This window comes from Mastacembelus armatus, chromosome 21, assembly GCF_900324485.2.
Source record: "Mastacembelus armatus chromosome 21, fMasArm1.2, whole genome shotgun sequence".
NCBI lineage: Eukaryota > Metazoa > Chordata > Actinopteri > Synbranchiformes > Mastacembelidae > Mastacembelus > Mastacembelus armatus.
In genome coordinates, this window is record NC_046653.1 from 17,016,711 (window position 1) to 17,030,916 (window position 14,206).

Consider the following 14,206-nt stretch of genomic DNA (forward strand, 5'->3'; position numbering starts at 1 on the left):
GCAATTTTTTTTCTTTTCTGCACACAGGAAATACTCAAACCTTTGCAGCACCAATGTTGTAACTGTAACAACGTGCTGTCAGCAGTTCATTTTGATAAACATGCACATACATAGCGTGCCGACTGTGGGTTGACTCTGACACACATTTGGTACCATGAGAAGCCATGCAGTGTGTCTGTGTGACACAGAAAGTGAGCGTGACAGTGAAAGAGGGTGGTTCTCATGCCATTACCAGGAATGAGAAGTTGTGTCTGTGCTGAATGTGGTTTGGCTCACGTTCAACACATTCAACACATTTCCCAACTCTCCTGTGCACACTCTCATTTTCTGAAGTAATTAAATTCTTTGGAGGCTAAAAAGCCTCAAGTTATCAGCATATGTGACCTACCATCACTAGTTGGCCCCACATCTATGTCCTTATTTATCAAACTTCGAAAACCAAAACCAAATCGGAGAAGGAATGACATTATTATAAATAATTATTATAATGATGGGAATGTAGTACCACTGTGACAATGGATGCTTTATTCCTGTTGTTGGCAGCCTTGAGGAGCAAAAACAACAGGCATTTGTCAGCACTCACAGCTAAAGCTAACATATTCTACATTATTTCTTTACCAGTTTAATACCGGCCAAGAATACTCACTCACTTACTCACTCACTCACTTTTAAGACAAGTCTCACTTAATGCTGAGACAGTCTGACTTAACTAAATACAGTTTATGTAACTGTGTCTGTTTTTGCCTAGACTGAGTAAACGCAACTATAACATGCAAGTGAGACAGATATTCAAATGGCACCAGGTAGAGACATTTGGTTATGAAAACTGTGAGATGAGGAGAATGGTGGGCCGTGTGGGTTTTTTTTTTTTTTTTTTTTTGTGCATCAAAATATTGCGTGACCTTTCAGCTGGGGTATTTTGCATGCAGTTTGCATTCCTTTAACATTTCAAACTGTGGGAGAGTAGAGCTGCCTTCCTGCTGAGGTCGATGTGTGGTGTTTTTATAAACCTACACTGAGTTTTATTTTATGCATGCTATGAAACGTTACAGCACCATCTGAAGCTTGTTCTAGCTGTCCAGACATCTTTGTGTAACTTTGTCACTGCTACATATATATGCTTTCTACTTAACTGTTTGATAATGAGGTGCAGTTTGCTTGCAGTTATATTTTCTTTTTTTTTTTATGTCATTCTTTTTCCTGGATTACCCCCCGGGTGAATATATCCCCTTTAACTTGCACTCCCACACCAGTAGATGTAACCTGTGCTCTCTGATATTAAACTAATAGCCAAGGCTGCATTTTCTCCCATCAAAATGGCACCTCTACAGGAAAATCACAGATAAGCTTTAGAGGAGAAACACACATAGTATGCCAGCTGGAAATCAGCAGTATTCAGACACTAGTTTGGAAGCATCAATTATATGGACAGGTGTTTGGCCATCTGGTAGTGTAAGATGGTGGGTCATAAGCCATCCCGATACACAACAAGGTTTTTATAGTATTATATTTGATTTCCAAACATCACCTAGAACTAGTTCACCTAATGAATCAGTGTGCTTCCTGCAGTGAGTAATGCAAGGACTTACTGTTTCCGTTTCTGCACATATGTGTGTGTGACTGTGGTTCTAATGCAGCTTTTCCTCATTGTTTGGTAACAGCCTCCCTCTTCTCGCTGTCTGTCTTGTCTTTTCTTTATTGCTTCAACCTGCTATGTTCCCTAAGTGTCATGACATTGCCACCCTCTTTTCTGCCCCACGTTCTTTCTGAGCTCTTTTCAGAGTGCTGTCTTATTAGGAGGAATACAGGAGTATTCATCAATGCATTGTCAACATTTGGAACTGCATTATGAGCAAATATAACGGATAAACACCAGCCAAAGGGACTTTTTACAACCAAAAACCCATTTCTGATGACTGCTCTATCAAGCATTAGTAAGATATTTATTAATTGTTATTAAATCAATGAATAGGTCTTTCTTAACCTTCCACTTGCCTTTCATGGACTGTCTTAAATAACAGCATTTGCTGAACAGTGGCCACTGTGGCCATAAGTGCTGACTACAATGGTATCTTCAATGTGCCCTTTTTTACAGGATTCCCTTACAGACATAAACATATCAACATCAACATGCAAAATGTAGGGCCAGACTGTTTTTTTGTCTCTCATGATATAACCACACAATGAAAAGGACAAGAATACCAATCAATGCAATGTATTTCTCTAATGGAATAGAACAGAGCACTTTCTGGGCAAATTGCATATTTGATTGTTTAATTATTTGAAAAGAAAGAAATTCAGCCCCTGTAGCAAACACATTCAAAATGAGGTGCTCTTCAAATGTCAATGCACTGTTGGCCTTGATCTGGATCGTTGTCCTCTACTAGAAACCAGTTTGGTTTCAATTTCATTTCCTTGATTCACTACATGTTGTTTGCATTTTTGAATTTTGGGGTATTTAGTGGAATCCATTCTTCCCTCTTTCTGCACAATCTTACCCCACTACGTCAGAGCAAAAATATTTACACCGTCATACAATTGGAAGACTCAACTTCACACGCCACAATTACTGTTTATGTTTATTTTTGTCTTTCTTTAACAGAAACAGTGGGCTACAGTGAGGAGAGGCTGGAGCGAACAGCTTTTCTCAGAAAACAATAACAACTGTTGTCACCCGCTCTTTTCCGTTTCTGTTCCAGCGGAGCCGCGCGCGCAGCCGTTGTGTGGAGCGAGAGCGAGTCTGCCCGCGAGCAGCAGCCCGGCAGAAGGAAACATCACGTGGTGGCACATCTCTACGACTGACGTCACCGTCCCCATCTCTAAGCAACCCCTCCATCAGCACTCGCGTCACCATGCGCTCGAGCCGCGCGGTTGCCGGGCAACCTCGGGTCCGGCCTTGCCTTGCACCCAGCTCGGAGCTCTGACGCGGGTGTGACGTTAATAAGGTGGGTATCAATTTGTTATGGCGGAGGGAGGAGGCGGAGGAGGAGTTCCCCCTGTGAGTGCCGAAGCCCTCCGCTCTGCATTCCGGTAGAGCGCACAGGCACACACCGGCCACAGAATAGTCCTGGGCCCGAGGACTTGTAAAAAGTCTGAGTAAAGGCGTGAGGGAAAAGTCGCAACGCGCGTGTTTTCTACAGTTTTTCCTCTTTGCTGTGTTGCTGATAGACCGCCCTGGTTGTGGAATGGTTTATGCTTCCTCTGAGACCTGTCTGAATCGCGAGAGGAGGTGGTTTATGTGCACTTTTTAAGGTAAGACTGGAGTTTTTACTCACATTTTAGGGTTAATGTTTCATATACAGTCATTTGTAATTTTCTAACCCAGCCCAAAGCTTTATGTGTCCTTGGGTCTTAGCCGATCCATTTTCTCCTCTTTGTTTTTTTTTACCTTCTGTTCAGTAAGTTCTGTTTAACTATAAAACAACACAATATCGTAGCTTTATGGTTAAACATTAAGAAGACGTAGTTTGTCAGTTTTCGACCAATGTTTGGAACCGGATTGCGCATTTATACAATAATTACAACGCATTTATGAAATTATTTTTACACTGTTACAAACATTTATATAGCACCTTGCTTTTCTAATTAAGCTCATACTGAACTCTTTTGTTATACAAAGGTATCTGCATCTTAGATAGCCCACATGTATATAGGTGTAGCGGCACGTTATACATAGGTTCATTTGGACAAATAAATGTAATTTTAAGTAAAATATAATACGCAAGTTGAGGTTCAATAAATTCAGTATAAATAGAATATATAATATATAACTCTGTTTCTGCAGGTACAAGCCTTAATTTATCCCTAACTCCAGACTGGTGGTGCACTATGGTGATCATGACAGAGAACAACCCTGCAGCTCAGTCAAGTCCTGCCCAGGGAAGGCCACTGCAGGTTGGCTTCTACGAGATCATCCGCACCCTGGGGAAAGGAAACTTTGCAGTGGTGAAGCTGGCCAAACATAAAGTGACCAAAACGCAGGTCAGGAGCTCCTCTCCTAATTGTGTATTTGCATTAGCAGTTATTTGACAGTGCAAAATTCACATGTATTTAAAATGATTTTTTATTTACCAACTAACCATTTTTTCTGTTTTTTTTCCAGGTGGCCATTAAGATCATTGATAAAACCAGACTAAACCCATCCAACCTGGAGAAAATCTATAGAGAAGTGCAGATTATGAAGCTGCTAAACCACCCACATATCATCAAACTGTACCAGGTATGTATTATCTTTCATTATCCTGCAGTGCTGCTGCATGTGCATGTCTGCATGTGTGCAGAATGGTGTATGCGTTTTATTCAGCCTGTGTTACAGATTCAGTGTCACTAAGCACTGACTGTGTAGCCTGATCTGTGACAGCTCGATGTGCAGAGAGCTAGTCTGAACACATGTATGAATCTGGGAATTAATTATCTCTCTATAACAACGTTCTGGTGCAGAGCATTGAGCTTCATTGTTGTTGATATGTGGCTGCAGTAGGGCCATTGTGTGGAGCAAGAATAAGAGGCATTTGCTATCTAAGTGGTTTGTACCAGTTTGTGGAGTGCTGCTGACTGTCAGAGCACATTGAATCATAAGTACAGCACAACCGTATTAGTGCAATCCCTTTTGACCTCTGTGTATGTATGTGCATGTGTGTATTAAAGAAGAGAGGGAGAGACAGGTAAACAATAATCATGGGTACCAGTCTTTGTTGAGAACAATGCATTTCTAAGATGTTTTCAGTTATGTAATCATAGAAGTGGTTGCAGAAATATGGGAACAGGAGCAGTCAGGAGAGGACTGGTTAGAGATGTGCGCACAGGTCTGACCATTAAGCCCAATTAGCATGTTTAAAGCCAACTGCAATGTGTCTGTGCTTCACGTGAAGGCCACCCCACAAAGCACCGATTTACCTCTAATCAAATTGAAGACTTAGTAGAAAGAAGCCGCTTTTTTCCCCTCAGCTGGCCTTGCGAGCACCATGGCACGCGTCTGGCAACCACCACACAAACACACACCCACGCAAACAAGCACATAAACACACCATGCCCTTTCTTTTTTTTCTTTTTACTCTGGACTTTTCTGCCCTTTGTTTTGCTTGGCACTATTTAGGTACTTTTTCAGGATTGCCTTGTCCAGCTTTAAGCAGCTGAACAGTGCTTACTGTGCAGTCATGTATGCACTGTAATATACCATGTTGTTTAAGATATGACGCGTGAAACAGACTAAATTGTTGAATGAAAACGATATGGATTTATCTCACCCTGTTAAAGTTTAAATGTTCTTTGCATAGAGCTCAATTAGTAAAATTATATGCTATTGACATATTTAGGTTACATGTAACATGTGCAATTAGATATGAAAACTGTTTATCATGTCAGGATACACAGATTTTATGCTAGAGTAAGGTGGTAAACTATAAAAATGTATTTACATATCTTAACTCAGTAGTCTAATATTCAGGATCTCTGTCTGCATCCTGAATGTGATGCATCCTTGGTCCCATGCCCTTGGGATGCTAGTCAGATGCTTGGCACTCAGTGATGGTAAGGACCCTTCTTTACCACCACTGCCTCTGTCCTTCCTTCCTGTAGAAGGAGAGTGGCAGCATAAGACCATCTTGTGATCTGAGGATTATAGCCTCTTAGTGTTAGTGTGGTTATTTGGGGGAGTGTCTGACACCTCTGGCCTAATAAATCAGCTGCTGTTTTCATTCTGGGAACAAAAACATGTTTTCCCTATCATTCAATAATCACTGACTCATTAACTGATCCTTTTTTTTTTACCTTGTCTCGATCACATACTTATCCTTTTAAAACCCCTCTCCCACCAGTTAATTCCAAGTCTGCTGATCTGCTCTCTGTAAAGCCTAAAATTGTACAAACTCATATATTTATTTTAAATGGTACTGGAAATCCTAAATGATAAATATGATGCACAAAGCTTCTAAAATATTACTATTTCATGGAGAGGTGCAGGTGTAAAAAAAAAGGCAAATATTTAGCCAGTATTACACGGCTCAAATTACCTTAAAGCTTTTTTATGCCAAAATGGATGCGTTAAGGGGTTAATCTTACGTCTGGAGGTGGTGGGCTTTCATATGCCATGTTTTTTCATCAGAGTCCTGACGTCAGCTGCACCTTGAGGTGACAGAGCCCCAGAGAGCTGCCCTATCTCACAGATAAAGGCTACTCTCCGCTTGGAGGCATCTGTGAATTGGATCATTCTCTGCCTGGTTTTCTAAAGGGTCTGGTGGCTCAAAAGCATTACCCTCCGCTATTCAGTGGAATTTAGTGACATTTAATTCACAGTTGGCTGGCAGCATTATCCTGACAGGGCTTTGTCATTTATCAAAACTTGCTTTGTTGTGCAACCTTTTAGCTCAGCTGCTTTGTCCCAGAGGGCTCTCCTGGGAAATGGAGGCTTTCGATGAGCCCCAGGAAAGGATTGGGAACTGTATCTTCCAAGCCCATGGTGTTGTGCTGGGCAATAGAGATTGCCCTTACGGTGTTTATGACACATTAGGCAGGACACATGTGAACAACCCATGTGAATCTGTCTCTCTGTTTCCAAGAAAATAAAAGATAAGGGTAGCTTGAAATTCAACACCATTATCTCATGCCAACTAGTGACAGCCGCAGGGAAATCATTTCCAAGCATTAGATACTTGTTTGTCTGCATGTGAATGTTGTGTATTCCCCTTTTGGGCTTATGTTTGTGTGCAAAAATGAAAACATTATATAAATGCATGCAAGAAGTCACTGAAGGCTGGCTTATGCAACAGGACATAGCATGGAACGACAGAGTGTTGGTGTTTTGTTCAACTGGAACAAGTAGAGAACTATGAGATGGGGATTTTTGTGGTTAGAAATGTCTATAAATGCCTGTAACAGGTTCCACTGGAGAACCTGGAACAAATTTTGTTCAGCTAAAATAAATTCTTCATCATCAAATGCAGCTTTTAACCCAATTTCTTTTTTACTCTACCTTTCTCTCAGGTCATGGAGACCAAAGACATGCTGTACATTGTAACAGAGTATGCAAAGAATGGAGAGATGTTTGGTGAGTTCAGCTTTCAAATTTAGCTTTTTAACTTGTAAAAATTTAATATAGGTAAAAGTTTTTTGAGGTGGAACTGTCTCAAATATGGACTTGAGCAAAAATATTGTCTCTCTGCAGACCACCTGACCTCAAATGGTCGTATGAGTGAAGATGAGGCACGAAAGAAGTTCTGGCAGATTGTTACAGCAGTGGACTACTGCCATCGACACCACATTGTTCATCGTGACCTAAAAACTGAGAACCTGCTGCTGGATGCCAACATGAATATCAAACTGGCTGGTATGTGTACTATATGCTGTTTACTGTTACCATGGTTACTGATAGCAGGAGGGTGCCAGATGTTAGATCGTGTGTTCATTAATTTTATTAGAAATCTTTGAATCTGAACCATTTCTGTTTACCTTCATGCTGTTTTTGTCCAGACAAATTCATTTTTTCCAGACAAATGTATGTGATTTTGTAGGATTAGAAACCATCCTAATTAGGTTACTGTTCTGTCTGTGTGCTAATTAAATGTGACTAATTCACTCATTTTACCCAGACTAACATAAACCGCACAAAATGACTCTAGCACACAGAGAGTGTTGCAAATAGAAATATCAATCTAAGAGCAGAGATAGAACAAATGTGTAACATTAGCTTGATGTGATATGGTGCACAAATGTCTCCATACATTATGATGACAAATTACATAACAGTGTAGTTAAAAGAAGGCAACAAATCTGTGTTTCATCACCACCTCTCATTAGGATGGAGAGTAAATCAGTGCGTTTCAAAATCGTTGTGCTTCTCTGTGTCTTGCAGACTTTGGGTTTGGAAACTTCTACAATGCAGGGGAGCCTCTGTCTACATGGTGTGGCAGCCCGCCTTATGCTGCCCCTGAGGTGTTTGAAGGGAAAGAGTATGAGGGGCCTCAGCTGGACATTTGGGTAAGCTTGTACAAAGAAAATATGTATGGTGTGATTCAAATAGACATTAGTAGTTTAAAAACATTGCTAACACTTTTTTTTTGTTTTGCTATTTTCTTCACAGAGCCTTGGTGTGGTGCTTTATGTACTCGTCTGCGGTTCTCTTCCATTTGATGCACCCAATCTTCCCACACTCAGACAGAGAGTCACAGAGGGTCGATTCAGAATCCCTTTCTTCATGTCCGAAGGTACCCATTCTCCTCACATGACAATTAATTTAACCATGACAATTACTGCTAATTACCACTTCAGTTTGAATACAAATCACTCACAATACTCACTCTTGGTTTACATCCTCCAGACTGTGAAAATCTGATCCGTAAGATGTTGGTGGTGGACCCAGCCAAGAGGATCAGTGTAGCCCAAATCAAGCAGCACCGCTGGATGCTGGCGGACCCAACAGCTGCCCATCAGACCCTCAGCCATTCCCTGTCAGACTACAACTCAAACCTGGGGGACTACAGTGAACCTGTGTTGGGCATCATGAACACACTGGGCATTGACCGCCAGCGGACTATTGAGGTACTGAACAATATATATATGAATATATAAAAATGTACAGCCGAAAATTCACACTTTGTAATTTGCTTCTTGCACTGGGGCAGTTTCTTCTTATGTTCGCACCAACAAAACTATATTTATAGAGATATGTTACTGTTATTTTATAAAAGCACATAAAGATGAGATAAATAATCTATAAAAAGGGGAATGGATACATATGAACAGAATAAACTGCTATCGAAGGTAAAACGACTAATCTACTTCTTTCTGTCCTTCCTCAGTCTCTGCAGAGCAGCAGCTACAATCACTTCTCTGCTATCTACTACCTGCTGCTGGAGAGAGTGAGAGAGCATCGCGCCCAGCAGCTGAGCCGCCAGTGTGGAACCTGGAGCCAGAGACCGAGAGGTGCCCCTGACTCCACCAGCCCAGAGGTGAGTACCCCTGCTGGATGTACCAAGCTGAAACTGACCCAATTTGCACCTTCTGCTTAAAGTCTAACATTCTGTGTTTTTTCTGCTTTCTTCTAGGTGATTATGGAGTCCAAAGACAGCTTCAGGACTACACCATTTTCAGTTCCATCCAAAAACACTACACCTGTTTACTCAGAGATAGAGTGTGATCAAGGTGGATTGTTCCAGGTAAAAAGATTGATATGTAAAAGTTGACAGCATTCAGCAGCTTAGAGGCCAGGAGATTTAATCCCTTGTGTCCTCTGACAGTCAGTGGTTAACAGTCTGTCTTCCCCTCTTTCAGCGTGTAGTGTTTCCAGTGGAGGCCAGCCTGAACAGATTGCTCTGGAATCGCTCCATTTCGCCCAACAGCCTGCTGGAGACGAGCATCAGCGAAGAGGTGCGACCCAGAGACCTGGAAGAGGAGGAGGCAACACAAACTCTTGGGCCTCTACTTCCTCCTACAACCACCTCCCGTAGACACACTCTGGCTGAGGTGTCTGCCCGTTTCCACCAGTGCAACCCTCCATGTAAGTATAACACACTTATTTAAAAACACACAATAATTCCCATGTCAGATATACAGAATTTAATGTCTTACTTGTCCTGTTCCTATAGGTATTGTTGTCAGTCCCTCCGATGGGGCGTCATCTGACAGCTGTCTGAAGTCTTCATCCAGTCCTGCCCCAACTTTGCAGGCAACTATGGGTGAGACGTCAACACTTCTGGCGTCCAGGGCTGAAGGTGGAGCTTTGCTGCCCACTAGAACTCCTCTGGCCCTCTCCTCCCACCTACTTCCCCAGGCCCAAAGCAGCCTCCCTGCTGCCAGCTTCCAGGAGGGTCGTAGAGCTTCTGATACGTCCCTTACACAAGGTAGTGTCATTAATCTATCTACTTTTTTCTCATGTCTACTGTGTCACATTGTGGGATCAAAGAAGTATTGTGTAACACTTTCCCATGCCTTTCTGCAGGCCTCAAAGCTTTCCGCCAGCAGCTAAGGAAAAACACGCGCACTAAAGGGCTTCTGGGATTAAATAAGATCAAGGGTCTGACAAGGCAGGTTATTCCTCCACCCTCCTGTAACCGTGGTAGCCGTGGTTCACTGGGTCCAGCCCTCTCTGAGCACCGCACCATGTTGGAGGAGGTGCTGCACCAGCAGAGGTGAGATACACTGTTACAGGAAGGCACACTGTTAGTAAATTCCACATATTAGATCATATAGAACAGAAATGTTGTTTGTAATTTGTAAAGGAAAGCAGGAGAGATTCAGAGACAGATGTAATTCAAAGATACTGCATGAGGTGAATTGTACAATTCAGGTCAAAAATCAGAATCAAAGCATCCTATTGTGCACTGCAAGTAAAAGTCTACAAACCCACTAAGAAATCAACTATAGGACAAACTGAAAACCTCTAATCATCTAATGTAGTCTTAATTTTTAATGAAGTGTGCTCACAGTATCAGTCTTTCAGTCAACTTTGAAGGACATACAGTACAAAGTCTGATGCACTTTATCTTTATTCCAGGATGTTACAGATCCAGCATCAACCCCAGCCTCAGGTCCAAGCTGCTCAGACTGGACCTACCCAAAACCCCCTGTGTTTTCTGGCCCAGCAGCAGTCACCCTCTCCTCCGCCTACTGCTGTGTTCGCTTCCTCCTCCATGTTTGACAGCTCCTCCCTGCCTCCTCAGCAAGCTTCAGTGGGTCTAATGCACAGCCCCTGGCAGCAGTCCCTCAAGACTTCCTCTTCTGGCTGTTCCTCATCCTGCTATGCCTCCTCTCTGTCTCCTGTAGCCTCTGCTGCTTACCTTCTTGAGGCCCATCTGCACATCAGCCAGCAACCACACTCTCCAACACAGTCCAGTGTCCAACAGCAGCCTCAGTTTGCAACACAGGGCACCTTCCCTATCCTGTCCAAACCAACGATGTGGAGCATAGACACATCATCCAGCACGGATCCTGACATGCAAGAGTTAGGTCTGGCCGGGCAGCAGCTCAGCAGCTGTGTGATGGTGAAGTAAATCATCAGCCATTAAGACCAACAATTGTTTTCTCTGTGGAAGATGCTTAGAGCAAAAATGACTTGATTTTGAGCCTAGAAGAAAAGAGAGCAGAAGTGGGGGCAGACAACAAAAAAGCAGATGCAAGAAACAAATTGACACTTTATTTAACAACATGCGGTACACGTGCTAAACATGTCTGTATGTTGTATGTATGCTTTTGATATCATATAAGCTAAAGACTTTAGCAATAACCAAACTCTGGATGAGGTGAAAAATCCGTATCATACAGCCAGAGAAGCAATAATAGACTGAAAGACTCTCATCCAGCTCCCTGATGGACTCAACTTGAATGAAATGAGAGCTGACGTTATAATCTATTGAAAGTTCTTATGCTGTTAACTTAGTTTTTTTTTTTTTTTTCATTGTTTGAAAACAGGAAGGCTCAGTCTTCCTCATTCTTTTTTTAGTCACCATTTATGTCATGTTCTCAGTGTTTTTCACTTGACTGGACAAAAGACCAAAATTCTTTTTTTTTTTTTTATTTATTTTTCCCACTTGCTTTTCTAGGGTCATTTCTCTGTAGCAGTGCACTAAGCTTACGAGCGTTTGAAGAGTTGATTTCGATTCTTATGGAAACTGACTTTTTTTTGTATTTTCTTTTTTCTTTTTTTCTTTTTTTTTTTTTGCTTCGGTGCAAGTTTAGTATAGCTACGCAAATGTTGCTTTTACCTCAAGCTGCAAAGAGACTGCTACATCCTCACCAGCCAAAACTAAAGAAAGCAAGTGTCACTGATTGAGCAAAGCACAATAGGTACATCAGTCAGCTTGGTAGAACCTCACATATGTGGATGTATTGATCCACATTCTCTTCATTTGATAAGCACCTTCTTGTTAGATGCTTTCCTACCTCCTCAGGCAAGATTTGGGAAAGAGAAAAATAATCCCATAGGAGGAATGACATTCTTCAAATAGACAGAACAAAGACTGTGGGAACAGTGCAGTATTTCACATTGAAATAGAAAGGAAAGATGAGGCTCTACATAGGATGGTCAGATTTTACATGCATATTTGCCTGAGGCTTTTGTTTTTAATGTGTCTGTTTGACTTTGCTGTGCTAGCTAGCTGACTAGAACCGGTACTAGTTATATAACATAACATGATACTGTAGAAATCGAAAGGAGACACTGAAGGCATTTCAAAATGCTGTACCTTCACACAGCATGCATGTCGTTCTTTAACTGAAAGGAAAAATTTGGGTTTTACCAAAGAATGAACAGCACAACAGATGAGTGATCTATTACAGATACACTACTGAGTTTTCACTTTGAATGCTGTCCCAAAATGTAGCATGGTGGTTGGCTAACATTTTCACATGATCTCCTAAGTTTTTGCTCTGAGAAAAACTCCCACTGCCACCGAATCGTAATGCTACATGTGTTAATGTCTTTAGCTGTTACAATGAGGACCGTGGTGGTATTCATTTTTGTACTTTTCTAGGAAAAAAACGAAGAAAAAAAAAGCTGAACATAGCAATACCTGCTGGAAGGTGAACTTTCTTCAGTTGTCCACAAGTGGCTAGAAGTAGGTAGAAATGACCTGCAACAAGCCAGCATATTTGTGCAGATGATGCATTAAAAAAGCTGCAAGAATATTGCGAGAGGAATACTATAAGCTTAACTAGTTTTCTCATATCTGTGAAACATCTTATAGAGATGGAGTGTTTTTCCAAACATAGTTCTACATTGGAAACATGCAGTGTTGATAATTCCAACCAACAATGTTTTGTTGGTTACACCAACATCTGTGCCTTTCTCTGAACCCTCAATCAGAGGTCTCCAGCTCTGATTGCTACACTGAAGAAATAAAGTTGTATGGCTCCAATACTGGCCATTCAGTGAGAAGCCCCTTTTGATACCTTCTTTGACCTTTCAACTTGCAGTGTCAACAGAAGCAAGAATTGCACTTTATTCCTAATTCTTACTACCATTTTTGGTTTCTTCACAAAACTATGGAAACACTAAGACTCTTGATGTGATGCGAATCTGCAAGATGACCCTTCTGATAAACGCTGGAAAAGTATTTCATGTTTTTTCTTTGTTATCCTTTGTTATTTGTTACTTGACTATGTGAGCACGTGCATGTCTGTGTGTGACTGTGTGTGTGTGTATGTGTGTGTGGAGAGAAGGCAGAGAAGAAAAAAGGAAGGAAGAGAGAAAATGTTAAAGACTGTGCAAGATTATTTATGTGTCTATTTATTTGAATAAAGTTCACTCCCTGAAGTGGCTGTGGTTTGAATTTTTAACATGAACATTTTTCCTGTTTCCTTAGTAAATAAATGAGCTTTAAGTCTTTTGTAATTCATACTTTTAATTATTTTTTGTTTCATTCTCAAGTTTGCCTGAGTCTTTTAAACCATCTTTATAGTAATGTATAAATATGTGTTAGTATTGCTCATTATCATCAGCGACAAAATAGGTAGTCATATTTCTGGTGCAGCACAGACCTCATTATGTATTCATAGATACTTTACTAATAAATTACTTAAATCCTAATTAATCATTTAATCATTTCAAAATAGGCAGCTCCAAATTACAGTTATTTTATCTTGGATTTATTTGCAAAAGTGAGAACTAGTACTTCATATTTCAAGTCTTTATATAGATATTACAGAAGCAGAATATACTGGCTCTAATATCCAGTACTTTGCAGGACAAAACGTTCTGTTACAACATATGTTACACTACATGATGACAAAAAACACTGATGATGCACTGAAATCCTGTGATAATGCTGTGATGCACAGTGCTAATGCATTGAACCCCAATGACCCTCCTACTGGCCAGTTATTCATAACGGACAGGTGTCTGACGGCTGACAGCAAAAGCTATGTGGGAGTCAAATGACGCAAGAGCAAAATGAGAGGCTAAACCATCTATGAGCCAAGTGATCTCTGCCGCTCTCCTCTCTTCTCTATGCTCAGTTATTATCTCCATTAGATAAGAATGTAAGAACATTGTTAAACTCCATTTGGAGATGGAGTTTTCTGCTGAACTGAATGGCTCACTGCCTGTGCTGATTTATGGTTACGCGACATGCACAGATTCAAAGTATGAGGGGTCACTTTGCTGACTCTAACATAGACCCCCATACAGATTTAGGCATGTAACATATGGCTTGACATTTGGATTTGGCTCTTGGGGGATGTGCATGTGAGTGTTTGGTGCAACAGGAATGCTGTG

General features: G+C 41.2%; 1 protein-coding gene across 1 annotated transcript; it reads left to right on the forward strand.

The window, feature by feature from the left end:
• The first annotated feature begins 3,003 nt into the window (after positions 1-3,003).
• sik1 (salt-inducible kinase 1) lies at positions 3,004-13,246 on the forward strand. Its single transcript, XM_026295802.2, has 14 exons — positions 3,004-3,252; positions 3,785-3,981; positions 4,103-4,219; positions 6,982-7,045; positions 7,163-7,324; positions 7,850-7,974; positions 8,078-8,201; positions 8,315-8,535; positions 8,796-8,945; positions 9,042-9,152; positions 9,268-9,493; positions 9,582-9,836; positions 9,935-10,124; positions 10,490-13,246. Exons 2-14 carry the CDS (start codon positions 3,829-3,831, stop codon positions 10,983-10,985), a joined length of 2,394 nt encoding a protein of 797 aa, XP_026151587.1. The 5' UTR covers positions 3,004-3,252; positions 3,785-3,828; the 3' UTR covers positions 10,986-13,246.
• The last annotated feature ends 960 nt before the right edge of the window (positions 13,247-14,206 follow it).

Coding starts and splice junctions, on each gene's coding strand:
- sik1 (XM_026295802.2), top strand. CDS start 3,829: ATGGTGATCATGACAGAGAACAACCCTGCAGCTCAGTCAAGTCCTGCC. Junction 3,982..4,102: donor ATAAAGTGACCAAAACGCAG/GTCAGGAGCTCC, acceptor TTTTTTTTCCAG/GTGGCCATTAAGATCATTGA. Junction 7,325..7,849: donor CATGAATATCAAACTGGCTG/GTATGTGTACTA, acceptor TGTGTCTTGCAG/ACTTTGGGTTTGGAAACTTC.